This window comes from Vicugna pacos, chromosome 31, assembly GCF_048564905.1.
Source record: "Vicugna pacos chromosome 31, VicPac4, whole genome shotgun sequence".
NCBI lineage: Eukaryota > Metazoa > Chordata > Mammalia > Artiodactyla > Camelidae > Vicugna > Vicugna pacos.
In genome coordinates this window covers 17,564,386-17,591,315 of record NC_133017.1, presented here as the reverse complement: position 1 = coordinate 17,591,315, position 26,930 = coordinate 17,564,386, and the positions used below count along the sequence as shown (strand labels likewise).

Sequence of the window (26,930 nt, the reverse complement as noted above, 5' to 3'; positions counted from 1 at the left end):
GGCCTCGAGTGCCAAGCCAAGGACTCCAACTGTGTCCTATTGACTTTGGAGCAGCCCTGGAGGGGTTTGTCAGGAGATGGCTGGGTTGCTACTTCTCTCATGACGTTCACCCACATTGAGAAATCTTTACTTTTAGAGAAAGCAAATGAGGGAGGAAGAAAACGAGCCCGCGAAGGAGCCAAGAGGAGTGGGCGGGGACATGGGGGAGAAGCAGGAAGTAATGTGACAATTGAGATCAAGAAAGTAGTGATTCCCACCCCTCCCATCCCGCTGGATTTGTGGGCTTCAAGGGCAGAAGAGGAGCTGGTTCCACAGAGGAGACCAGTGTGTGTGTGATGGGAGGGTTGGGGGTCTATCGCACGAGTGAATGGCCTGGGTTGTCTTCTCAAACAGTCTGAACAACCCCTTGAAGGCGTGCAGTTGTTCCTCTGTATCCGCGGGGGAGTTGGTTCCAGGAATCCCCCATGGATACCACAATCCAAGGATGCTCAACTTCCTTATATAAAGCGGCACAATATTTGCATATAACCTACGTACCTCTTCCTGTAGACTTTAAATTACTCATACTGCTTCACTGTAAATACTGCAAATACAATGAAAATGCTGTGTAAATAGTTGCTGGTCACTCAGCAAGTTCAAGTTTTGCTTTTTGGAACTTTCTGGAATTCTTTTTCCAGATTTTTTTTTCCCAAATATTTTCTATCTGCAGTTGGTTGAATCTGCAGATGTGGAACCCAAGACTATGGGTTGGCATTTGGAGTTTCACAAGGACCAGGGATTCAGTGGGTCAGAATGCTGAATGTGTGTGCAGCTTGGGTAGATCCTGGCTAATGAAGACTTGTGCCACCCAGATGCCAGGAGAGCCCCAGTTAGAACACTGAGGGCAAGAAAGGGGAGGAAAGTCATTTAGGATAAAGAGGGAGTTTGCCCACAATCTCTGTGGTCACAGGAAGCGTGGAAGCAGCAGATGGTGGGAGCTGCGGGCTGGCTCTGAGGATGCAGGCGGAGGTGGCCAGGGGAGGGGAAATGCTTGTCCCACAGCATCAGATGTGGGTTTTAGGAATGAAGGAGCAGAAAAGAGGTGAGTATTGCAGGGAAGCAGATCATGACACCTTGTTGAGCAGAGGAATCTGAAAGGGAAGGACTAGATTATCTGAGCAGAGAGGGACAGACCAGTTCCCATCCAAATATAGACATATCCGCAGCGGAAGCCTGTGGGGAGGGGTAATGGCAGAGGGCTTTTAATGAAAACAGTTTTGCAACCTTAATTATAGCATTCTCCAACCTTAAACTCCAGCTATTCTGCAGCTTTAAATATAGCATTGGCTCCTGAGAAAACTCTGAAATCTTTATTTTTACTGACCCAATTGGCTGTTTTGAAAACCCACTCTGTGAACTCTATGGAAGATAACCATCAAAATATGTTCCTTGAAGTTCCCAAAGAAAGACCTTTTATTCAGTTCCTCGAGTCTCTCTCCCTTGCTGGCTCTGATGGAAGATTGCCGACTGAAAAAGGCTAAAAGAGTGAATCAACTCCGCATTTCTCAGTCAACCCAAAGTGAGCCAAGTCGGAGACCCCAGCTGAGTTAGTAGTTGGTTAACAGGTTCTGGCTATTTTCCGCCTCCAGAGGGAGGGGTGAACCACGCTCAGCCCCCACAGAACCCAGTCACCCCAGCCGTGCGCCAGCACAGGCACCTTCAGTCAAACCTTCTACCATGTGCCTCTGGGAGCAGAGGCTTGGGAACAAAAGCGGGGGAGGCAGGGAGTTCCCGTGTAGCTGTCCCTCTGATATTTGAGTTGGGTAATACGACTGTAGGTATGAGAGAAACAGAGGCTCTTTCAAATCTCCACTGGCTGCTACCCCTTTATGAGGCTGTGCCCGCAACCCTGTCTTCGAAGCCTCACTTTTTGCTAAGCGCACCATTTGCAGTTTGGGTAGAGATCTCTTGCTCAAGAGTGGGGCCAGGCTGTGCCTTTGGTAGGTCGTCTGTGTCCCTTGTGACAGCTCCAGTCCCTCGGGACCTCGAGAACAGGGGAGGCCGAAACCGCCTCACAGAGTCTTAGATGCTCGCTGCCCAGAGCCACAGGCTGCCCCGAGCTCGTCCCAGGAGAGGGGCTTTCCCAAACACTTAGGGATCCAGGCATTACCCCACCTTCTCCAGTGCCTTGTCCCCAGCCTACCTACCCCCCCGCCCCGTCACAGTCACCTGCAATCAGCAAAATGAAAAAATGAAGGAAAAAAAAAGGAGACAGAAGACAACAGAGGCTATTTCTGCCTTCCTGGAAAAGTGGCTTCTTTTCAGATGCTCGTGGTGACATCTTCAACCATTCCAAGTACCTGGCCCATAATGTGTGACACGCAGGTGCTTCTCAGTTGTCAGCATGTCACGAGCCCTCAGTTTCACAGCTGGTTTATGTATGACCCAGGGAAGAACCAGGGCCTGATTTTAGAGGGCCACAAAACTGCTGGTGGCATTCTAAAAGTGAGTAATCAGGACACCAATGGAAACTGCCCCCACTACAAAAAAAAAAAAAAAAAAAGCCAGGGAGGCTTTTTAGCTTTAGGAAAGGAAGATCATATCTTTTGTTCCAGCTCTGAGAAAGGGAGGGAAGCAGAGTCTAAATTTTGCTGCAAAGCCCCCCTCCAAACCCCACTTTCATTCTTTTTCAATTCAAACATTAAGCCCCTCTCTGTATATTAATTTTAAGCCTCTGCTGCTTTAAGCTTTTGCATTCTGAATGCATCAGCGCTCCACAACGCTTCCAACCACGGAGAACTCTAAGAATAAACCATATTTCAACCATATTTTAAGTCATTAATCTTTTTTTAGAATAAAACTGAGCTCTTAATGAAAAGAGCAGATGTTAACAATTAACTCAAGATGCAGGTCTTCTCAAAGGATTGGTAAACCCATGGTTCTTGAACACCCGCTATAGGGTCAGCCCTGTGTCAAAAGAGGCTGAGGGAAGATTTCCTGACCCTCAAGGAGATGACAGACTACTGGCAGGCCAGACATGGAAACAGATGCCAGGCCTGGAAGCAAGAGGCTTTTCCGAGCTCTGTGGCCTGTCTGAGCTGAGTGTGTGTCACTCGGCAAGCACTCTCTACATGTATTTGCATCCTGCTTCAGATCCCTGGGCATTTAGGAACCACTAAGTAGCTGACAGATCGCTTAACCTCTCTGAGCCTTGGTTACATGACAGGTGGGCTCTGTGACTTTAAGTGTCCTTCCTACTCTGGGACACCCAGCACTAAGTCAGAGGCGCTGGAAGGCATGAGAGGTAGAGAGGAGGAGGAAAATTCTTTTCCTGTCTCTGAGGACCCCATGTGGCCCAGTACAAGGAGAGAGGACAGATCTTGTCTCATCACCCATCCTCTGATCAGTCCTAGCCCCTGTGTCCTCAAGCCCAGCTCTTCTCAATTCTCATGCCTGTGTCTTCATCCACCCCTTGACTGGCTCAGTGTTGGTGTAACGTGAATATAACCAGCCCCAGCTTGTGACAGGCTTGGCTTATTAAAAGCCTCACAAATGCTTTGGATTATGTTCTCATTCAAATGAACGAGGCTTAAGTGGAACGTTGCTATAGCATTCTAGACATAGGTAAATTAGGGGTCCCCAGGGTCCGTGGCTCAGCGCTGGTAAACAGGAAGTTTGAAGGATCAGAAAGAGAAGATCCCTTTCGGGCTGGGGCAGGGCTGTGAGTTGCCGAGCTGAGATGTCAGCAAGGGGAATGGGGCCAACCACTCGCGAAGCCCCTCATCTAAAGCGAGCTGAGACTGCTGGCAACCATCACTTCCCTTCCTGCGGGCTGCTCCGCAAGGAACTGGACGGGGTCTCGATTAATCCCCATGTGCTAATGACCGGCTATCTGGGGGTCTTGGCGGGAGAGCAAAGTTATTACAGAGCTGTGTGCTTTCTCGGGGGTGTTTGCTGAAGGTCGGTGTCCGTCTTGCTTGATTTAAGTCTTCCCAGATTCCCTGCAAAGGCTATAAACAGTGAAGTGACGAAATTGGTCCTGCAGCCAGAACAGGGAGGAGGTCTGGTCATGAGGGAGGAGAGAGGAGAAACATCAGGGCTGGAGAGAAATGAGAAACAGGGCTAACGAAGGGAAGGAACACCTCCCTGAGGCCCCCCCCTCCCCGAGGCTGCGGTAAATCCGACAGCCCGCAGCTGGTTCTGGCTGAGATCATCTGCACGTGAGGGGGCATCGCTAGTCAGGGTGAGGTTTTGATCAGACAGCACAGGAGGCCCCGCCTTGCCGGAGACACTGGTTTATGGGAAAGGGATGGCAATCCTGGTGACCTCCCAGGCAGAGTTATCCTTGTGAACTGTTGGCAGATTAATGACAGGGTAGCAGCCTAAGACACACAGCAGGGCTGAAGAGCTTGGTTTCTTAGGCTACATTTGAAGGGCCCCCATCATTCAGCCTTCCTCCTGCCCCTGGACCCACCCTTCTCCAAAGCATGTGTGTGTACACACACACACACATGAGAACACACTAACTCAATCAGAGAGAGACTGCCTGGAGTCTGTTACTGTGGAGAGGAAACTCAGCCCAGATTCAGGAGGCTTTGCCACCTGCTGCCTCTGTGACTTCAGTCAGGCATGCAGACTTAACCCTCCTCCCCCAACTCAGTTTCCTCAGCTGTAAAACTGGGAGAATAGTTTCTCACCCCACCTATCTCTCAGGCTAGTTGTCTATGGGATCAAATGGGATAACGGATGTGAACCCAGGTCTCTGCCCTCCCCCAAATTAACTCAGAATCTCTGAGGGTGGGGGGCTGGCCTTGACCCTGGACCAGGTTCCCTAATGACTCCACACACGGGCGTAGATCCACTAGCGGGAAGCTTAACACAGAAGTGTTCATGGATTTATTTGGAATTGTGTTTGTTGAGAATTTCTCTGTGCCAACCGCTGTGCTCCAGGCTTTGGCCAAATCAGAGAACAAGGCAGACACAACCCTCGCCCTCAGATCCTAAACACTGGGGAAGAGAGCTGTCGGATACACCGTGAGAGGTATACTGCATTCTAACTACCGTTGGTATGGATTCATGTGTTACTGTTTTTTTCAACAACCTATCATTGCATTATTATACTTAATTATTTTAGTGCTCACACTGTTCCAGATTTGTCCAGTGAGGACATCTTCAGGCTAGTTTCTGTTTCCTTGTGATGTGCCCCTATTTTCTCTCTTTGAGCATTCCCTTAATTTCTGAATTAGCAAGATGGTCCAGATTCATCTTCTACCTACCCTCTGCCCCAATTGTAGAATCAGCCATTTCGCCAAGGAGCCCTGGTTCTTTCTACTGGGAAATAGTATTAGAGACCAAGACCTGTGTTGCCAAGGGTGTTCAATGCTATTTTGGTGTCTTTGCTTCCTGGACCTTTCAACAAAGTTATATATATACACATAGCTACAAATATAGATACATGTATACATATATATGAGCATAAACAAACATATACATACATAGACATATTTTAGAATTTACAAGTTTCTATTGATACCTTCCGTTTCAATCTGTCCCCAAGGGGCTCTTTCTTGTCTCTCCCATTCTATATTTCTCTGACCCTGCTTCCTTAGTGAGAAGCTAGGGTCCAAATCACATAAACAAATTTACTCTGTTTGCTCAATCTTGAATTAATCTAAATTACCTTCAGAATGCTTTACCCATGCTACAACAATAAACTTGCTTTAAAAATTCAAGATTTGGTTGCATTTCTTCCCCAGTCCTACCCTATCATATCCCAGACTGAGGTTACACCGTCCAAACTATGCCGTGATTTACGTATATTTGTTCTTCCTCCCCCCTCCCCCCATTTAGTATGTTTATTGTATTCATTCAAGCAAGCAAGGCTTATTTCGTTCCAAGTATTTTTTATTAATAAAGTTTATTTTTTTGAATATGTAAAATGTTAACAGGTTTTCAAAAGTCAAAACTAGACAAAAAGTTACATCCCGAGAACTGTGACTCCTTCATATGTCCCTTTCCCCCACCCCATCCCGTGTAGGAAACAAATTCATTGTTTTTTGGTTTACCTTTCCTGTCTTTCTTCTTTTCATGATAAGCAGATATCTGCTTATTTTCTTATTTTCCCTTCTTTCTTACAGAAATAAGTGGCATACTCTGTGTGTTCTTTTGCACTTTGTTGTTTTCATTTAATAGCTTCTGGCAATGACTCCACATCAGTTAGTAGAGATTTCCTTATTCACTTGTATAGCTGCATAGAGCCCCGTGGTGTGTATGTGTACCGTGTAGTAGGTTAGCCAGTCTCCTACACTCACTTGTACATTTAGCTAGTTCCCAGTTTCCACAACAACTCTAATCCTGCACTAAATGTCCTTGTCTCACGTGTTCTCAGATTGTTGGAGGTATGTACTCTGGACAGGTTCACAGAAGTGTGATTGCTGGGTCAAAGGGTGAATGCATATTTTAAACCCCCTTCTGCAAGGCTCAAGCCATTTTGCATTCCGCTCCCAACCCACCACCACCCGGCCAGTGTTGTGTATTGTCAGTCGGATGGGTGAGAAATGTTATCACAGTGTAGTTTTAAATTGCATTTATCTTATGAGTAAATTTAAACATCTTTTTATTTATTTGGGGGCCATTTTTATGTCTCTTTTCATAATTGTTCAGGTCTGTTGTCCATTTTTCTATGGGGATTTTTGTTCCTTTATTTACAAAAACTTTTCAAGTTCCTTACGCATTTGGTATATTAGCTCTTCATCTGTGATACGGGTTGTGAATGTTTTCTCCCTGTTAGTTGCTTTTTTGGCCATGCCAACGTGCTGTGTTACTGTCCTGCAGTCAAATGTATTGATCTTTTCTTTTATTGCCTCTGGATTTTGAGGCACAGTTTAAAAAATCCTCCCACCAGACATCTCCCAAACAATTTAGCTGTCATCATCAGTTTCCCCCGCTTCCCAGAACAAAAGCCCCGAGCAGCTCAGTGCGGACCACTTCATTTCTCAAAGACCCACTTTGAGGTCTGGCTCATGCTTCCTATGTTGGGGCATCTTTCTCCTTGTCATTCATACAAAGACCAGATCTCATAAGGAGGAAGGGGTATGCGGTGTCTAGGGGAATGTGAGCAACCTTCTGAATGAGGGAATACATCACTTAGGTCTTGTTTGGCGAGCACATGATCCCAGGGGAGAAGCACCGAATCGGCTTTCCGACATGTGACCTGCTTCTCCCGTGGTCCCTCTACATCCCAGTGGTTCCTGCATGAGGCGATGTGTGAGGCAGAGGCTGTGTCCATCCCGCATCCTCACACCGCCCGCTCCTCCTCTCTGCAGCCCCCAAGCTGGGCTGGACGCGGAGTCTTTGTAGGGACTGTGCTGGGGCCAGATTTGTCCTTGTCCCTGGAGCAGTGTAATCCTATTTCAGGTACCAGGTGTCAGGGGATGGAAGGGTGCTGAGCCAGATCGAGCAAGCTCTGTTTCTTCCTACTCCCCTGCCGAGGGGTCTGAGCAAGGAGCAGCTTGAGTGGCCACTGGGCTAGCCTGTGCACCTTTACCAGTTTGCCGGAGATATGAACTGTCCTCACCTAGAGGGGTGGGACATCTCAGTTCCTCAGCCACTTGATTCTGACCCCCACTGCTCCTTTGCTCTGCTTACCAAAAGGTCATCTGGAGCTCAGGGGGGGCTGACTTGGACCTGCGGGCGGGGTGGGCGTGGGATGTGAGGACTGTAAATGAATGGGGCAGCTGAAGAGGGGTGGGTGTGGCCCCAGCGGGGGGTCTGACGGCACTGGCTCCATCACAGTGAGGTCTGCCACCGGCGACGGAGATGCGTTGTGTGTTACAGAAGAGGAGCTGGCTGGTGACGACGAGGACATGCCGTCCTTCCCGTGCACACAGGAGGGTAAGGGCTCTGGGGTGTTCTGCTGTCTTCTCTCTCGGCTGAGAGCCCCTCCCTGCCTCCATCCCCAGGCTGGGGAAAGACTTGCCTTTCTGCATGGCTTCAAAGTCCTGACTGTTCTTTCCCTGCTGCTCCCTGGAGGGTGAAAGGAAAGAGTTGCACAGACCTGGGTTAAGCAGTATGGAGGAAGTCAAAGTTTGACACAAGGGACATCTGTTCCCAGAGGTCCTCCTGAGACCTGTCTGGGACCTCTGTCGTCTCCTCCAGTCTGTCCCCTTTGTCGTATCCTATGCTGTCCAAGTGGCCTGTCCTTCTCAGGCCCCCAGGACTCACTTGGCACGTGGTTAATCCAAGAAACCAAAGCTCTCAGAACTGTTACTTGGAGTAGGTCTTCCTGGTGGGATTCATCATAGGTTAGAGCAGCTGTTCCCAAACTTGGCTATACGTTGTAATCACCCGGTGGTGCCTGAGACCGATGCTGAGACATTGTGATTTCTTTTACTCTGAAGTGTGGACAGGGCATCAGGATTGTTAAACATTCCTGGTACTTGTATTGTGCAGCCGAAGTTGACTTCACCTTCGAAATTTCACAGCTGGGAACATCACTGCATTTCTTCTGGGTGCTGGCCACCTCCCAGAGTAGCCAGGAACACCTGCCTCCCTCCTTCCTCCATAGTGGGGACCAGCTGATACACTGGAACCTTCTGTTTGGTTTCCAGGAGAACTGCTGGTTACCTGCAAGTTTGGGTACTGGGGACCAACCTTCTAGTTGTCCTGGGACTGAGGGGTTTCCCAGGGTATGTGATTTTCAGTTTTAAAACTGAAGACTGTCTTGGCAAACCATCCTGGTTTGACCCATACTGAGGAGTTCCCATAAGAGGAGACTTTCAGGGCTAAAATCTGGGAAAGTCCTAGGCAAACTGGGGCAAGTTGTTCACCTAGTGGTGAAGCGAGGCTGGTGGCCCTGTGTTGCGGATCATGAGTAAGGCTGATGTTTTGGAAAGAGGTGTTTCCCCATCCCATGGGCTGAATGACGATGCCATAGAGAGAGAATGATGGCGCAAAGGGGGTGCCCTTTGAAGACCTCCATCTCTGGTCTCGCCTATTCCAGAAAGCTCTAAGACCTTGAGACTAGGCAGTGAGATGGGTCAAGATGAGGACTGAGAACAGCATCCTCTCTGAGACTGGTTCAAAATGTGGTGAGACAGGCCAGCGCGGGAGCATGGAACTGACCCTTCAGCTGCAGCCTCAGTCACTGGCCCCCTTTTCCACCCCCTACAGGCCGGCCGGGGCCCCGCTGCAGCCGCTGTCAGAAAAACCTGTCTTTGCACACGTCCGTGCGGATCCTTTACCTCTTCCTGGCCCTGCTCCTGGTGGCCGTGGCCGTGCTGGCCTCTCTGGGTGAGTGCAGGCTCTCAGTACCAGCAGGCTAGTCCAGGGCTCTCTACCCTGGGCTGCTGGAGATTTCTCATCAGGGGTTTGTCCTGCACTAAAAACCCCTACAAAGCCTGATACAGGTCTCAGCGGCTCAGGGCCCAGAACCAGCATCTTTCTAGCCAGAGGATCTTAATGCTTGATTCAAACTGTCAAGACTAGCTTCCAATTTCTGGTCAATGATTAGCTGTGTGGCCTTGAGCAAGGCATGTCCCCTCTCAGGGCCTCTGTTTTCCTGTTGGTAAATGAGAGGATGGGACAAGACTGTGATTCTCAGTTTCAGCCCCAAAATAGAATCACCTGGAAGTCATTCAAAAATACTGATGCCTGGGCCCCACCCCAGATGCTGGAATAATTCAGTATTTTTAAGCTCTTCAGTTGATTCTGGTGTGCATCCAGGGCTGAGATCACCGGATCTGACAATGTCCAAGCCCTTTCCATGGTCTTTGTGTTTCTCAACAAAATGAGGTTGACGCCTGCCTGCATCCAGGTCGTCCCCAAGATTTGTTAAAATGCAAATTCCTGGGTCCCACCCAGACCTACAAATTCAGGGTCCTGCAGGTAAGGCCCAGGAATCTGAAGTTTGGTGGTTCTCATCACACTACAGTTTGTAGGACTGTGATAGCTGACCCAGGTATGGCACACTGCCAGATTCAGGTAACTTCTGCCTTCACGATGTTAACAGTCTGTGTTTAAAAGTGAAAACAAATTTGAAAGCTTCTTATTGCAACTCCATTCCATTCTTAGCTTCAGATTAAAAAAATCTTTACTAAGGGAAGCCAGTAGATTGGTTTGTTCCAATGGACTAGATGTTGGAGAAAAGGCTGGGACTCAGGTGAGGCAAGGGAGGCAGGGAGGATGCCACATTCCTGGCGCTGACCCTGGACTTGTGCGTCCCCTTAACAGGATGGTGGCTGGTCCCTGCCCTAGTTAGAGATATTCAGTAACTGGCTTTCTTGGCTTCAAGATAAGAGGCCAGCATATTAATGATTTGAACAGATACTCCAGTCATCATCCAATAATCCTGAAGATGTTAATTAACTCCAACACAAGCCAAGCACCTACTATGCACCAGGTGATAGGAACACTGAGATGAGTCCATTACATTTCGCCATCAAAAGGAGTGGTTCTCAATCTTGTCAGCACATTAGAATTCCTCTGAGAACATTTAAAAACACTGGTGCCCACCCCAATGTTCACAGTAGCATTATTTACAATAGCCAAGACATGGAAGCAACCTAAATGTCCATCGACAGATGACTGGATAAAGAAGATTTGGTATATTTGTACAATGGAACACTACTGAATCATAAACAAGAATGAAATAATGCAATTTGCAGCAACATGGATGGACCTAGAGATGACCATGCTAAGTGAAGTAAGTCAGACAGAGAAAGACAAATATCATATGACATCACTTATGTGTGCAATTTAAAAAAAAATGATAACAAATGAACTTATTTACAAAACAGGAAGAGACTCACAAACATAGGAAACAAATTTATGGTTATAGGGAAGGAAAGGAGGGGAGGGATAAATTAGGAGTTTGGGATTAGCAGATATAAAGTATTATATATAGAATAGATGAACAAGGTCTTAATCCATAGCACAGGGAACTACATTCAGTATCTTGTAATAACATATAAAGAAAAAGAATATAAAAAAGAATATATATAACTGAATCGCTATGCTATACACCAGAAACTAACACATTATAAACTTCCATTAAGAAGTTCCATTTTTCCATTAAGAAAATAAATAAAATAAAAAGAAAACAAAAAGATATGGATGCCAAAGCCTTTCTCTCCAGATAAATGAAATCGGGTCTCTGGGTGGGACCCAGGCCCTAACTGTTCAGGAAATCTCCTCAGATGGTTCCGATGTGTGGCCAGGTTGAGAACCACTGATTTCAAGAATTTTCCCAGCCCCTACCCTCATTTAGCCCCACCTTCTCTCTGCTAAATCACTTCACAGAGTTTGGCATCTCAGAAAGTGGCCAAATTCCTGGCCCCGGGGAGGGTGAGGAGCTGGGGCCCTGCCGTTCAGAGGCAGCAAACTGATCTTTGGACTTCTAACGGTTCCTGGCCAGCCCTTAGACAGCCCCCGCTCTCAGCCCCCATGGGACCATTCACAAAGCCCCAGTAGCCCAGAGAAGAGCCCAGGCACCCACTGGGGGCCCGGCAGTAGCCCATACAGGATGTCCACACATTTTCCCAACAAAGCCTCAAGCTGGGAGGCTGGCCCCATTGCGCGCAGGAGGAGGCAGATCTGGGAGGTGAGATGCTCTGCTCCCAGGTCCGTGGTGGGAGGGCAGAGGATCATAAGAATTGGTGGGAGCAGTGTGTTTGGGGACTCCAAGAGGGGACTCTAGGATTTCCTTTTTGGTTTCTAGCTCTAGCCTGAGTGTCCCAAGTCCCCAGAACAGTGCTGGCACCATCCCCGCCAGGTTGGTAGGTACTCAGTCACATTTGTCGAATGAATGACTAGGAATTTGTGAGCACACATGTGACTAGTCCTAGTCAATGCTGCAGAATCAGGTCCGTGGCCCACATCCAGAGGTTGGGCAAAATCAGTGTTCCTCTCAGTGGACATGAAAAATCCACTAAATTCATTTAATCAGGTATTTTTTTGCATGCAAACTATAGGCCAAGAACTGTAGTAGGCACTGGGCATATATTGCTTAATACAACATGGGCCTTGTTCATGGAGTTTATGACCCAGAGATGGATGGATGAAAAGAAAAAATGGACAGATGTACAATAAAGTAAATAAAGCAAAATGTTAATTTATAGAAACTAGGAGGCAGATACATGAATATTTACTGTCTAATAAATTATTGATTATTCTGTTTGGGAATTTTTATAATTCAAGGTTATAAGAGAAAAAATTGATAGACTCATACCTCCAAAATATATCTATTTATTTATAAATTATATGTGTACTCTTTACATCATAAAACACAATTTTGAAAGAATGAAAAAAATAAAGTCTAAAAAGTGAGAAAAATGGCTAAACAAACATATTAATGTGTAATTACAAATCATGAAATATTCAGTGAAGAAATGAACAGTGAATTATATGAGTGAACCCCTGGCTATTGGCTTAGACGTTGACTTTGAAAGCCTTAGAGTAGGAATCAAAGCCATGCATTCTCTCTGCATCTCTGTCCCCCCATCTGTGCTGGGGAATCTTCACTGGTAAGAGATTCAAATGGAATAATAAATACTGTAAACTATGAAGTGCTGGTCTAGGGATCTCTCAACATGTAACTGTAAGTAATAAAATCTCAACATGTAAATATGAGGAAAGCTTGATCCTAGAAATAATCCTTGTATATGATGGCTGCATGTGTGTGGTTATTCTTTTAGGATAAATTGCTGGAAGTAGAATTGATGGATCAAAGGGTCTTAATATTTCTGATATTCTACGAAGAGTTCTCTGAGCTAAAACCCTGCCTCAGTTTCTCACCTGTATGTCCCCTGCAGTTTTCAGGAAAGTGGACTCCCTCTCAGAAGACATCTCCCTGGCCCAGGCCATGTATGACAAGAAGCTTGTGTCTATGCAGGAGGATCTCCAAGGGCTGGGTGAGTGTTCAGTGTCCAGACATGCCAATGACTATGACAGAAGGCCAGTATTATTTGGGGTGGGGTGAGGGTTCCCCCCAGGCCACAATGCCCCGGAGCAAGGAAGCCTTCACCAAACTTCTAAGCACAAAGGAAGGATAGTCAAGGCTCCCTGTCGCCCTGTCCAGCTGGAGAACCATCCAGCCAGTGAAGGCTGCTTTCTCTGGACACAACCGGGAATGGGGCTGGGGATTCTGTGTGGTACCCAGAGCCTCCAGACAGAAAAAGAGAGCCAAAGACAGTCCACTCCCCAATATCCTCACGTACCTGAAATTACTTTTAAGGTCTTCCAAATACCCTTGACAAGTTGGTCATTTCCTCATCACTGCCTTAAAATTTGCACAACTGATCTCTTTATCACCTGCTTTAACAAGGGACATTGTCACTCTGAAAGTGAGACAAAAGGAGCCATGACAGAAGGGTTTAGAGGCAGTCTACTTGGTGGAAAGAGAAGGTCCTGTTCTGCCACTAATTAGCTGAGTGACGTTTGGCAAGTCACTCCTCTGAGCCTCATTTCTCATCAGTCACGGGGAGAAAAATCCCTGCACTTTCTTCTCCACACTCTTGGGAGACAATCAAATAAAACAAATATAAAAATATTGGGAGAAACTTAAAAAATAAAATGTAAATAGGAGGTTCCTGGCAACCTCAGAAAAATTTTGAAGATACAGTATCAAAAATTTGGTATTAGGATGGAGAAAATGTCCAAAATCCTACATTTCGGGTCAGAATAAAGACTTTCGGTAGCAGTAAGATTGCATAGAGATGGCAAGGCTTTTCCAAAGAGGATTTCATAGCAGGTCTTAGGAAAGGAAGAGGGATAGGAAAGCCACTTACCAATTCACTATGCTCTGAAATATTAAATTTAAAGAAGCAGTCTTTGTTCCATGATCCTTCAGCAACTCAACATGTTGTCACTTTCCCCCAAAGATCTGAAAGCCCCAAACAACTGCTCTTTCTGCCATGAGGCAGAGCAGCTGGGGCAAGAGATCAGAAAACTGCAGGAGGAGCTGGAGGGAATTCAGAAGATGCTTCTGGCTCAGGAGGTCCAGCTGGACCAGACCTCCCACACCCATGAACTGCTCTCCACCACCAGCAGTCAAATTTCCCAGGAGATGGGCAGTTGTTCCTTCTCCATCCATCAGGTCAACCAGTCTCTGGGGCTCTTCCTGGCCCAAATGAGAGGCTGGCAAGCCACCACAGCCGGCCTGGACCTCTCTCTGAAGGACCTCACCCAGGAGTGTTACGACGTCAAGGCTGCTGTGCACCAGATCAACTTCACCGTGGGGCAGACTTCGGACTGGATCCATGGGATCCGGCGGAAGACGGATGAGGAGACCCTGACCCTCCAGAAGATGGTCACCGACTGGCAGAACTACACGCGGCTCTTCAGCAGCCTGCGCACCACCTCGGCCAAGACCGGAGAAGCGGTCAAGAACATCCAGGCCACCCTGGGGGCGTCGTCCCAGCGCATCAGCCAGAATTCCGAGAGCATGCACGACCTGGTGCTGCAGGTCATGAGCTTGCAGCTGCAGCTGGATAACATCTCGTCCTTCCTGGACGACCACGAGGAGAACATGCACGACCTGCAGTACCACACGCGCTATGCCCAGAACCGCACAGTGGAGAGGTTCGAGACACTAGAAGGACGCATGGCGTCCCACGAGATCGAGATCGGCACCATCTTCACCAACATCAACGCCACCGACAGCCACGTGCACAGCATGCTCAAGTACCTGGACGACGTGCGGCTCTCCTGCACGCTGGGCTTCCACACCCACGCCGAGGAGCTCTACTACCTGAACAAGTCCGTGTCCCTCATGCTGGCCACCACCGACCTGCTCCGGGAGCGCTTCAGCCTGCTCAGTGCCCGGCTGGACTTCAACGTCCGCAACCTCTCCATGATCGTGGAGGAGATGAAGGCCGTGGACACGCAGCATGGGGAAATCCTTCGCAATGTCACCATCCTACGAGGTGAGAGCCAGATCTGGGCCGGGCTGCCAGGGAGCTCCCAGAGGGCCTTGATGGTCTTGTGAGGCACAGAAGGACCTGGTTTGGGGCAAAAGTCCTAATGGGCTGATGCAATCCTGTAGCAAACGCCCGGGGTACCTGGCAGCTTTACTGTACTTGCAAATCTCTTTTGTAAAGGTGTTATGGCTCTTAGCCCTGACTTACTTGCTTAATGTGCTAATCTGGATTTTGGGCGGTGGGGGTAGTTAAGGTTATTATTTATTTATTTTTTCCCCCTAATGGAGGTACTGGGGATTGAACTCAGGACTTTGTGCATGCTAAGCACGTGCTCTACCACTGAGCTATACTCTCCCCATCTAAATCTGGACTTTTATATGTGGATTTGTTTAATTGGGGCCACATAGAGAAACAAGCAGAGCTTATCTTTGGGAAACTCTAGTTCCTCATGTTTTCTCCTTTCCCACCCCCTCTTTGATGTCTTCAACCATCTGCCCCTCAGATGCCGTCACTCTGATGCCCTCATTTTCTCCCATCTCACCCCCACATTAATCAGGGTTCTCTAGAGAAATAGGAGAGAGAAAGAGAGAGACTATAAGGAATTGAATCATGTGATTATGGGGCTGGTAAGTCCAAAATCTGCTCAGCTGATGTCCAGTTCAAGTTTGCAGGCTGGAAGCTGCTGTAGAACAAGGAAGGGACAATGTGTCAGTTCAAAGGCTGTCAGGCAAGGGGATGCTCTGTTACTCAGGGGAGGGTCAGCCTTTGGTTCTATTCAGGCTTCAACTGATTAAATGAGGCCCACCCATATTTTTGACAGAAGCATTACATGCAGGGAAGGCAAATTCATATCAAGAGTCAGTGTCCAAACCAAAAAGACCAAAACACTGCCCCTTGCATGATGGACACAGTCCAGTGTAATCAACCTGCCACCAGCTAGCTGGCTGATCCCTCTGGGGAGTGGTGCCATATCAGCGATTCTCTGTTGGTCTCTGCTGTTGGCAGGTTGGGCACTCAGCAGTGGCTATAGCCAGGTCAGCCTTGGTGACTGGAAGTCTATGTTGCTGACCCCATGTATAAACTCCATCCCTGCTATCACGGCCACTTTGTTCATGAACCCATTGGGCAATGACAGTGGTGGGTGGAGGAAAAACCTGACTGGAATTCACACAATGGTCCTCCTAGTCACTTGATTATTAAAATCCTCCTCTGCTGATTTCACCCTTTGATGAGTATCCACATAGGATGCCATGTGAAGGACCTCAGCTAAAACTCCATTGATCACTGGCCCTCCATATGTCCCTACTCTGACTGGTGAATGACAGTGATGGTTTTGTCTCCAGGAATCAGTGTCAGTTCAGAGCTTGTGTCCAGTGGTGCCTGAAAGTTCTAATTATTTCCTCTTGCTCAGTGCACAGTTATCTTGGCAAAAGGCCATAGGTCCAGGGAAGGCTGGGAGAATGATTAACAATAAATGTTGTAGGCAGTGTACGAGGGTCCTTCCTCAAGGGGACCTGGTCTCCCCTTCATTCAAGGACTTCTGGGTCTGTAAACTGGCTCACGTTGAAGAATTGTTTGAGGGTTCATGACTCTGTATTTATGATTCAGATCAGATTCTGCTCACTTGACCTAGGAATTTTCTGCTTACACAGAACAAGTAGGCGTTAGTAGGCTTCTGATCTATTTCACTTCTAGGAACACCAGGCTCACAAGCCAATGCCAGGTCTGCAACTGTTCTGATTGCTGCTTTGGCCCTGCTGTCCATCACAGGAGCGACACCCTCCTTGCCTTTGGTGGTTGAGTGTCGTCACTCGGCTTCCACCACCCATGATCCAATTACTCTCAGTGTGGTTAGGTTTCCCAATTCTGTGACTGCAATTCCCATGTAAGGTCTGGCTTCCAGAGAAGAGCCAGGGGTGCCAGCGCTTTCTTCTCGAATTTATTTCTCATAGTCATGGTGAAGGCGTGTCTCTGGACCTTCCCAGGGTGGGCGAGTGGGTCTCCAGTGACAAATCCACTCTAACATTCCAACCTCCCCCGGTCATCAAATCCCTTTCTCTACCTAAACCAAGGCATATCTGGCATTTCTGCTTCACTCACTGTGCGTCAATTTTTTGTCCATGTTTCAGCCATCCAACAAAATGAACTGTTAGAGCCCTTTCTGACTCTCCGAGATGCAAAGTTAGATATAGAATTCCCGCCTAGTGAGCCCAGAGGAATGGATACTGCCCAATCCGACTTTACATTCCTTCCACCATCATCCCACCCGCTTCATACCCACTCCCACACGTTGCTCAGACTTCCATCTGCAAGAATCAGGGAACACGGAGTGCAGCACACCTCCTCGTAGGTCACACTTTGTATGTCGCTTTTAGGGCTGCTGTGACTTGAATCCAGTTATAGGTCTAGAAGCAAAGAGGGGTGGCGGGGTGGCCCCTGAGGGGAACCAGCATTGTCCTGCTTGTCAGCTGCTTTTCAGGGGCTGTTACCCTTTCCTCGGGCAATACAGGGTTAATCCCCTGGAATAGGGGTGAAGAGGCCACTTTTACTGGTGACAGAGAGACTGCTGCCGCTGGCAGAGAAGACATCAGAATTAGGGGTTCAAAGTCTCCAGCTCCATCAAGGTCTTCCCACGCATCCCCATTCCAACTTTCAGGATCCCCTTCTGTCCCAGTCCATGTCCCCACTTGAACAGTAGACACCTGTGAGACTGGGCGTTGAACTCACATTGTAATTCTGCCAGTCCCTGGAGGAGACTGTGGGTCTTACTTTCAGCAGCCTCAGCCCTGTGGCTGCAGAGAGAAAGGCCTCTTGCAGGGCAGACATAGAAGCTTTCGGGTCACTGATGGGGCCTTTGAACTGGGAATTCTAATCCCGGAGCTCATCCTTTTCTTCCCCTACTTTGACCAGTAACATTAGGAACAACCAGCCAATCTCATTATACTCACTATTTTGACAAAAAATATTTAAAAGCATCATATGCATGGTTACCTAGACCCTTGCTTAGGCATCTCCATTCCTTTGCTCTGCTGCCATGGACCATCAGGCTGTTTTTACTGCTGGGTATAGAGTCATTAGCATCTTTCATTTTAATCATATTAGAAAGCCTGTTCCAGAAACCCCTGACCAATTTCAAAAACTCATCCTTCAAATTCTGTTCACCTAGAACCACTCTTGGTACCAAAATCTGTATTAATCAGGGTTCTCCAGAGAAACAGAGCCAGCCAACAGGATGTATACATATCTCCTATGTCCATTAAGATCTCTGGAGAGAGACCTTGATTTGTTATAAGAAGTTGGTGCTCACAGATATAAAAGCCAGAAAGTCCCAAGATCTGCAGGGTGAATCAGCAAGCAGAAGATCCAGGAGAGATGATAGTTTAATTCCAGTCTGAGTCCAAAAGTCTGAGACCCAGGAGAGCTGATGTGGTTGCAGCCTGAAGGCTGGCAGGCTCAAGACCCAGAAAGAGCTGATGTTTTAGTTCGAATCCAAAGACAGGAGAAGGCTGATGTCTCAGTTTGAAACAGTCAGACAGGAGGAGTTCCCTTTTAGTCAGCCTTTTTGTACTTCTCAGGCCTTCAACTGATTGGATGAGGCCCACTCACACTGGGGAGAGCAATTTACTTTACTTGGTCCACCAATTCAAATGCTAATCTCATCCAAAACACCCTCACAGGCACAATCAGAATGTTTGAACAATGTCAACTGAAGAAAAAAAAAAAAGCACAATCTAAAAGCTGAGAATTACGTTTTATTTGGCAGACATATTGAGGACTTAAGTCCAGGAGACAGCCTCTCAGAAAGTTCTGAGGGACGCTCCAAGGAGGTAAGGGAGGAGCCTGGATATACAGGAGATTTTTGCAAAAAAGAATCTAGGTCATTGAATATCAAAAGATTATTGCTAGTTAAAGACAAATCAGACATCTCAAGTTAATGAATGTAGCACTCTTCTGTATATGAACGATGCAAGAGTCTGGGCTCAATGAAATTACTCCTTTGATATGCACCTTAACTATCTCGGGCCAGTACTCTGGGTTTGTTTGTTTTTCCCCATTCTGAATCCTCTCGGGTGTCCATCAGGGATGGCTGCAGGCGACTGATGGCTTGATGGCCACAACATCTTTTGTTCACGGCTATGGCAGGTGACATTCTTTGTCCAAGCCAAATATCTGGGCAACCAGTCAAGTTGACACATAATATGAACCATCAGAGGTCACGTCTGAACTGAGGCCTGAGGTGGGGGTGTAGGTCAGCGTCGGCAAGGATGAGCATAGGAGATCCAGATGCAGGAGCAAACATGCAAAGACCCTGAGCACAGACATCATCTCCTTTAATTTCCATCGTCCCTGAAACTGTGAACCCAGAAAGCCCCAGGGGGAGAACTGGATGCCCCAGTTCAAGTTCACACAGCCAGCAAGGAAGGGACACACGACTCAAATTCAAGGCAGTTCCGATCCAAAGTTTCAGGCTGTTTTGAGTGGCCTTCCCCTCCAAAGTCACATAAAACCCCATCCTTCTAAAAGCCCCTGAGCAAACGAGAGAGCCTTTTGTTTGCTGTCTGTTGCTTCAGCAGGTACTCCTGTCTCCTGCCCACCCATGTCCCCAGTGAGGGACTGACCTCTCCTGCCCTTCAGGCAGCTCCACCTCCAGTTTACCCTCAGATCCCATTTCCGAGGTGGGTTAGTTGGCCCACACTTCCAATTCACTTGAAAAGCTCCATGGCTTCTGTGCACCAGTGCTTCATTCTGAAATAAACACCGTCTTAGCCAGCCCAGGCTGCTGTAACCCAGTACCACAGACTGGGGGATTTCACACAACAGAAATCTGCTCTCTCACAGCTCTGGAGGCTGGACACGTCACTAGGGTTGGTTCCTTCTGAGGTCTGTAAGGAAAGGATCTGTTCCAGGTCTTGCCTTGTAGACGGCCATCATCTCCCCGTGTCTCTTGATATCATCTTCCCTCGGTGCATGTCTCTCTCCGTCCACATGCCCTCTTTTTATAAGGACAATAGCCCTGTTGGATTAGCAGCCACCCTCATAACCACATTAACATTTAGTCATCTCTGTAAAAACACTCTCTTCAAGTAAGGTTATATTCAGAGCTACTGGGGGGTTAGGACTGCAGCATATGAATTTTCAGGAGATACCACCCAATCCATAACAGACACCATTATCTTTTCATTTTGGTCCCTCACAGCAGTATTTCCAAGTTTTTCTCCTGGAAATTGGTCCAAAACTCCTGATTGGGATTCCATACAGGAATTTGTATGGCTATATCAAATTTCCCTGGACTCCTCCCCAGGAAGTATGTGTATTTGTGGGAAGAATGTTCAACCTGAAAACATAGCAGCTCTTGGCTCTGGAGAATAGTGTAAGTAGCCACTGAGATCTGGCAGTTCTAGAATGTACAGTCACATGGATGGGGGGTGCAAAAACCTGGGCTCGATCGTTCAGGGAGACAGGAGAGATCCCAGACAGCTCCGCTGTCTCCACTGAGCTCAGACTTGGAACCAACCTCTCTGACTCTGATTCTCCTTAACCATTTAGTTGCAAACCTGTTTTCCCTTTCTATATTATTGAGCATTTCTGCTACCACTCAGGCTAATTTTTTTCTTTAATCTAGATGGGTGGTGTCATGTGGGATGGGGGTGAGGAAAGATCTTGTTTGCCTGTGGTCATATTTTTGCAACAAAACCAGTTACTGAGTATCTCCTTGGTAACTGAAACCTTCCCACAGTATTTCACCTAAAATATGTTCCCGTGTGACTTCTATGACGCAGTGTTCCAGTGAAGGCATTAGTAGATAGTCCTTAGGGCTCATCCTCTGGTCATTTTGTTGTTCTTAAATTGTATTCAATCTAAGAACAAATGATGTATAAAGCCTTCCTCATGACAAAGCCTGTTCATACACTTTGTTTCATTTTAGCCTCACAATAACTTTTATACAGTGAACAAGGTGGGTTTTGGTGTCCTTATTTTACAGAAAAGTAACCTGAGCTGGGAAAGGGGAAGGGATGAGCTCAAGGTCAGACTGTGACTAAAACCCTGACCCCTCGCCAAGGCTCTGGGATGCACATGTCTAGTGCTCAGTCAGAAGAAGAGACGCTGAGAGCGTGGGGTTGCAGGTACCAAACGGGCATTTTCACCCACATCCTGCTTAGTGTCATGTGCGGGGCAGAGACCGGAGAAGGGGAAACAGTACCCAAAGCGTTAGTAAGGGAAAAGCAGACCACCTACTCCTCCCAGACATGCAGTCAGCTGTGGCCCTCCCCTGATGGGCCGGGATGGCCTAATTACAGCCCAGGGCTTCCTGAGTAATTACGGACCTCCTCCGGACTCCGGGCGCTCTTCCTCTCTCCCAGCTCCCCGCCTGCCACTGTGGCTCACGTTTCTTCCTTTGTCTTAAATGTGCCCCTAGTGCTCAGCGCAGCACTTAACCCCCACCCCCAACCCCTTAATTTTCCCTTTAACCCTGTTGATACCAAGATCTTATTACAGGCCGTGTCAGGGAGCATCCTGTGGCAGAGAGCCCCTGGTCAGCCTCTGTCCGCATCCCTGCCCACTGTGCCAACCGCTACACTTTGTTGTTGACTTCCTCCCTGGCTGGCCGGGTCCTGCCAGCCCACCCCTCTGACTGCATGACTCCTGGCTGGTCCAGGAGGGACATGCGGAGGCTGGGCTCACCTGAGGAAGACAGCCTTGCAAGTGACCCCCTTCCCTGCTCTGTGGGGACCCTCCCTCTCCTCCAAGCAGCACTAGGGTAGGAGGTTCTGGTAGTAGGAGGGCGTCTGGGCAAGAGGCCAGGAGCCTCCCAGGCCCTGGTTTGCATTCTGTCTCTATCCCTTCCTGGTTGGTGATGGTGGGACAGTGACCACTCTCTGCACCATGGTTTCACATGTGTGAAATGGGGTGATGAGCTCAACATATGGCGCTGGGGACCACGAGAGACCTAGTAACTAGCAAATGTTCACTGTTCTCACAGCCCTTCCCCTTTCCGAGCAAAGGCGGGTCACAGAGACGCCAGAGTGAGCTGGACTGAGCATTGCAGGGCAGGGCCGGTGTAGGCGCCCCAACAGCGGGCCTCGGGCGAAGCCACTCCGCTGAGTGTCCTCACAGCTCCTGCCTGGGAGCCCCGTGTGGGTTCTCAGAGATGGTGTCAGCAGTGGCAGCCATGGCTGAGGACATGGAGAAGGAGGTGACCTTTTTCCTGGCAGGCCTCCTTCCACACATCTGGAGGCTGCAGCTCCTGGGGGATGAGGCGACGGTGTGACCCAGGCTTCTGCACAAACCTTCACGCTGGATGTGTGGGCGCCTAGCGTTCCCCATCCAGGGAAGGACACCTAAGAGCTTCCGCAGAAGGAAGGGGGCTGGTGCAGAGGAGCAAAAGAGAGACCTCTACTCTCTGCCTTTTCTCCTTCGCTGTTGGCATAGAAACCCCAAGAAATCCTCAAACCCGGCTGCTGTGCCCTGGGGGCCAGAGAGGAGAGGGCGCGCACTAGAGATGGTGGCGTGGGAAAGACGGGGTCCCACGGAGGGAGTGCGGGGCTCCTGCCGGACCTCCAGGCGTCCTTGTCCAGGTGAGACTTCTCAGGCAGTTCCTGAGTCCAGGCTGAAGACGGAGCCCATCCACCCAGGGGACAGGAATGGCAGCCACAGAAGAGGTTGTGGCAAGAGAGAGGAGAACCAGGGAGCTGGGGGAAGCCTGGGAGCCGTATTCCAGAGGGACAGAGGCAAGAGCTACGGGGCCCTAAGGGACTGTCAGGAGCAACTCTGAATTTTATAGATGATCTGAGCCTGGATGGGGCTTTCCCAGCACCCTCCACACCCTCTGACTCCCTACCACCTGCACATTTTTCCCAGCCCCAGGTGGCCCAGGTGCCCAGGGCAGAGCTGGGATGAGGACGGGCACTGAGGCTTTGCCAGTTCCCAGCCCATCCCGCCAGGCTGGGGGAGGACTCCCTGCTGGGCATCTTCCGTGCCCTTTTGTTCCAAGTTGTTCCGGTTGCTGTGCTGTGTGTTCCTTCTGTTTGCTGCAGACAGAGGGGCAGGTCCTGTCGCCCTGCTGCTTCCCAGGCCAGGTCGCCACCCCCGCCAGCCAGCCGATGATGGAATCCCAGCTGGTGCTGCTGGCAGGCCACGTGAGCCGAGCCCACACAGGCCACATCCTCGCTGGGTGGGGGAGGTGGGCACGGCAGTGGGTGGCAGGGAACGGAAGGTTTTTATTGGCCCTGCTTGGGGCTGACTCTGCCTGGGCTCTGGTTTCCAGTTTAGATCGTAATTAGAGGACAGTGCTCTGCTCCACTTAGAAATGCTCTGGGAAGGAGATGAGTGGGGGCGTGAGTGGCGTGGGGAGGCCGAGGATGGGCAGCAGGTAGCTCGGCCAGCACTGACAGCCATGGTGTCTGCATGAGCCAGAGAAGGGGCCCTGATGTTGCAGAACTGGATCCTGGCCCCTGGGAGGGCTCCTGGCTCCAGCAGAGAGGACCCTTCTCTCTGAAAGGCCCCGCCGGGCTTCTGGTTTCCGCTCAGAGACCCTGGGGACATCACTCACCTCTCTGGGCTTGAGTTGCCTCCTCGGTGAAATAGAGCTGGACTAGCTGCCACTTCACCCAAGACCCCAGGATTCTCTTGCTTTAACAGCAGGGTCCTCAGGGAAAGCTGAGTACAGGCATGAACATCCACCTCCCAGGCCAGGGCTGGGGTTCCCTGCTAACAACCACCCCACCCCACCCCACGATCCTCCACCAAGACCACTGAAGAAAGCCAGGCCTGCGCTGTGCCTGGCTCCACCCGGGCCAGAGCTGTTCTCCACAACCCCTGTCCTCACTAGGCCACAGCGTCCCCTTTCCTCCACCCCCTGGGCATCTGATGTGCTTTGGCCAGAGTGACGGCCACACTCTGGTCTGTGTCCTCTGCGCTGGTACAGCTCTGAGAGGTGGTGACCTGGCAGGAAGGATATTAAGGTCATCTGACCCCTGGCTTGGATGCTAGGCTGGGCTCTTTAAGGAAGGCCTGTGTCTTTATCATGGCATCTCCCCCAGGCCCTAAGCCAGAGCTGGGCAGGAGCATGGGGTCCACGGCTGTTTGGTGACTCACTCTCTTCAAGCAGATACTGAACTTGCCCTGCCGTGTGCCTGGGCTCCGTGTCCAGGGCAGGGGATGGGAGCCTCCCTGTCTTCCTGAGACTCCACAGTCTCGTGGGGCCACCAGATAAGTGTCAAGGGTTTGCCTTCACTATGCTGTGGCTTCTCTTTCTACATGTCAACTAAAAGATTCAGGAGGTAGTAGCTCCAGGAACTCAGAGAAGAGGCTGGAGTGGTCAGGGTGGGCTTCCTGGAGGAGCTGCCTTTTCTCTGGTCTGGTGCTGGGCCCACTCACTTGCTCACACTGGGTGGCATCTGCTTTTCACACCTCACTTTCTTGGCTTTCTCCTCTGTGTCATTTGACTCCACTCCTGTTGCCTAAAGGTCACAGATGAGATCTGCGGGTGGGAAAGGAGTGGGAAGGGGCGAGGGGGCGGTAAGTATAGCAGCCAAAGACCATAATGAGTGTAGGCGGCCCGGCTGGCCTCCGGAGCAGGACAGACAATCCTGGACAGCCTTGGCCTTTCCCCAGAGCTGTTCGGCGCTGAGCCCCTGACCGGCGGGCGTGTGTGGAACCGCGGCCAAGCCCCGAAGTCAGGACAATGAGAGCTCCCTGGGCACAGGCCTCAGGCCAAACACCTACCCATGTAAGCTGGGGCTCGGGACTCTCAGCCTCACTTCACAGGTGGCCAGGCCACTTAGAGGGGTCAGATCAGCGGCCTGCAGTCAGCAGACTTGGGCCCTGCGGCTTCCGACTCTCGGGTGTCACGGTGCCCATTGCCGCACACCCACTTCACGGGACAGCCTCGGAAGACCTGCCCTCGGGACTGACCTCTCCCCTCTTCTCTCTGACCCTAGGTGCCCCCGGCCCTCCGGGACCCAGAGGACTCAAGGGAGATGTGGGCGTGAAAGGGCCTGTTGGCGGCAGAGGACCAAAAGGAGACCCCGGCAGCTTGGGCCCCCCAGGACCCCAGGGTCCTCAGGGGCAACCTGGGGACACCGGGCCTGTGGGAGAAAGGGGGCCAGTCGGCCTTCGAGGTTTCCCAGGCCTCAAAGGCTCAAAGGGCAGCTTAGGAGCCGGAGGCCCGAGAGGACAGCCAGGCCCCAAAGGGGATGTGGGGCCCCCGGGGCTGGAGGGGCCTCCTGGGTCCCCGGGGCCAGAGGGGCCACAGGGAAAACCAGGGATCGCCGGGAAGACAGGTTCGCCAGGTCAGCGGGGCCCCACGGGGCCCAAGGGTGAACCAGGGATCCAGGGTCCCCCTGGGCTCCCCGGGCCCCCAGGCCCACCAGGAAGTCAGAGCCGCTACTGAGGAGGGACCCAGTCCCGGACGCCGCCACACAGAATGCGGGAAAGGGGGCTTGGACTGAGCGAGACCCCCGAAAAGCTGCACCTACAGACTTTGTGGTCCTTTGATCCTGAAGGGGTTCCCCAGGCCTGCCCCTGCCCCTCGGGGCTCCCCAATATTGACTGTACCATAGAAAGCAGCCTCCCCACACACGCACACACACACACATGCATTTCCCTGCTGGCCAGGGGGGCCACCTGGGTGGCCCTGGCTGGACAGGAGGAGAGGGCAGGAGAAGACTCCCTCTCCTGTGACTGAGCCTGCCAGGGAATGGGCTACCTCCAGGAGAAAGGTCTTGACTCTGGCTCTGAATTGGTGACTCAAGCCAGTCTTGCCAGCATCTGCACACCCCTCCTGGCTGGCAGTTCCCTGAGGCTCCCGGAGGTTGAAAAGACCCAGGAAAACATTTGCAGGGGATTATGGTTCAGAGTCTGGGGATGAGGTGGATTTGGCAACCATGAGACCCTCCCCGTAACCATGGAGCAGATTCCTGGGAGCAACCCCTGCCTCATACAGGATAGAGCATCTCCACCTGGACCCTGAGCACTGTGCCCCCAGAATTTCAACATTTTTTCCCACGTCTCCAGAAAATTTCTCTCTTAGTCCTTGCATCTGCCTCTCAGGAGCATCCCAGAAAGAGACCAAGCTGGAGTTCATCTGCACCGGGACACTCTCCAGGCCCTGGAGCCAAAATGGAGCCCAGCACCTGGGAGGCTGGAGGACCGGGCTGAGGCTGTGCTCACCGGCTGTCTGCAAAGCTGCCTCCCTTGCGCTGCCGGAGGTCCCACTCCCATCCTGGGCTGATGACTTTGTGCCCTAGGAGCAGGGCAGCTCTCCCCTCCTGCATCAGCCCTCCCCTGCCCACCCCCACATCCCTTGTCCCCCTCACTGAGACCCAGAGGCCTCTCTGCACAAGGCAGCATGACCAGATAAGGCGGGGAGGTGGTGGGGGAGGACGGGCCACATCCACAAGAGGCTGTCTTTGATGTCACCTCTCACCCACCTCCAAAGTCTTGCATACACTGGCAGAGAGGCGCCCTGGGGCGTCCCCAGCAGGGCGAACTCACAGGGAGGCCTTCCTTACTTTGTATTCTAACAGATAACCACCACCCCTAGGGTGGGGGCTGGGAGCTGTTCCCTCCGCAACCCGACCCAGAGACTGGCCCCTTCCCCCTTCCAGAAGCCTTACTGACCCCCTCTTCTTGTAATACATGTGCAACTGGCTTGCACTCCCGACACCCCCAATGCCATGTAACCCTCCTGTCTACATACGATATCCTGTCACATAGTATCACTGACTCAGTAAAGAGCTGTTTCCAGGACGGTGGTGTCTTCTGGTCCTTTCTGCCTGAGGGGGGGCACGATGCCTTCAGGGGTCCCGCCTCACCTGTCCTTTGAACGGGAACCAATGGATGCTGGGGCCCCCTGGATATTCAGTCGCACTGTGGAGTCCCATCGTAAACCCCCAGCCCCTCACTCCAGAAACCCTGAGCTCTGCTGGGAGAGCAGCAGGTCTGCCTGACCCAGTGGCCACAAGGCAGAGGCAGAGGGAGAGGGAGCACGTGGTGAAAAATTAGAGGCACAAGAGCAAGAGTGACCATGAGCAA

The 26,930-nt window shown here is 50.3% G+C and overlaps 1 protein-coding gene across 4 annotated transcripts in view; it reads left to right on the top strand.

Annotated features, from left to right (window-relative positions):
* The window catches only part of SCARA3 (scavenger receptor class A member 3), a 32,104-nt gene extending 5,459 nt beyond the window's left edge, over positions 1–26,645 (top strand). The window contains exons 2-6 of one of the 4 annotated variants that reach the window (XM_072952737.1): positions 7,816–7,872; positions 9,151–9,270; positions 12,789–12,887; positions 13,857–14,900; positions 24,836–26,645. In XM_072952737.1, coding sequence (XP_072808838.1) covers positions 7,816–7,872; positions 9,151–9,270; positions 12,789–12,887; positions 13,857–14,900; positions 24,836–25,287 — 1,772 coding nt within the window. In that variant the 3' untranslated portion in view covers positions 25,288–26,645. Of the gene's footprint in view, positions 1–5,806; positions 7,873–9,150; positions 9,271–12,788; positions 12,888–13,856; positions 14,901–24,835 lie in introns of those variants that run through there. The other 3 variants (XM_072952735.1, XM_072952734.1, XM_072952738.1) reach the window with 3 other exon arrangements.
* Positions 26,646–26,930: the final 285 nt, after the last annotated feature.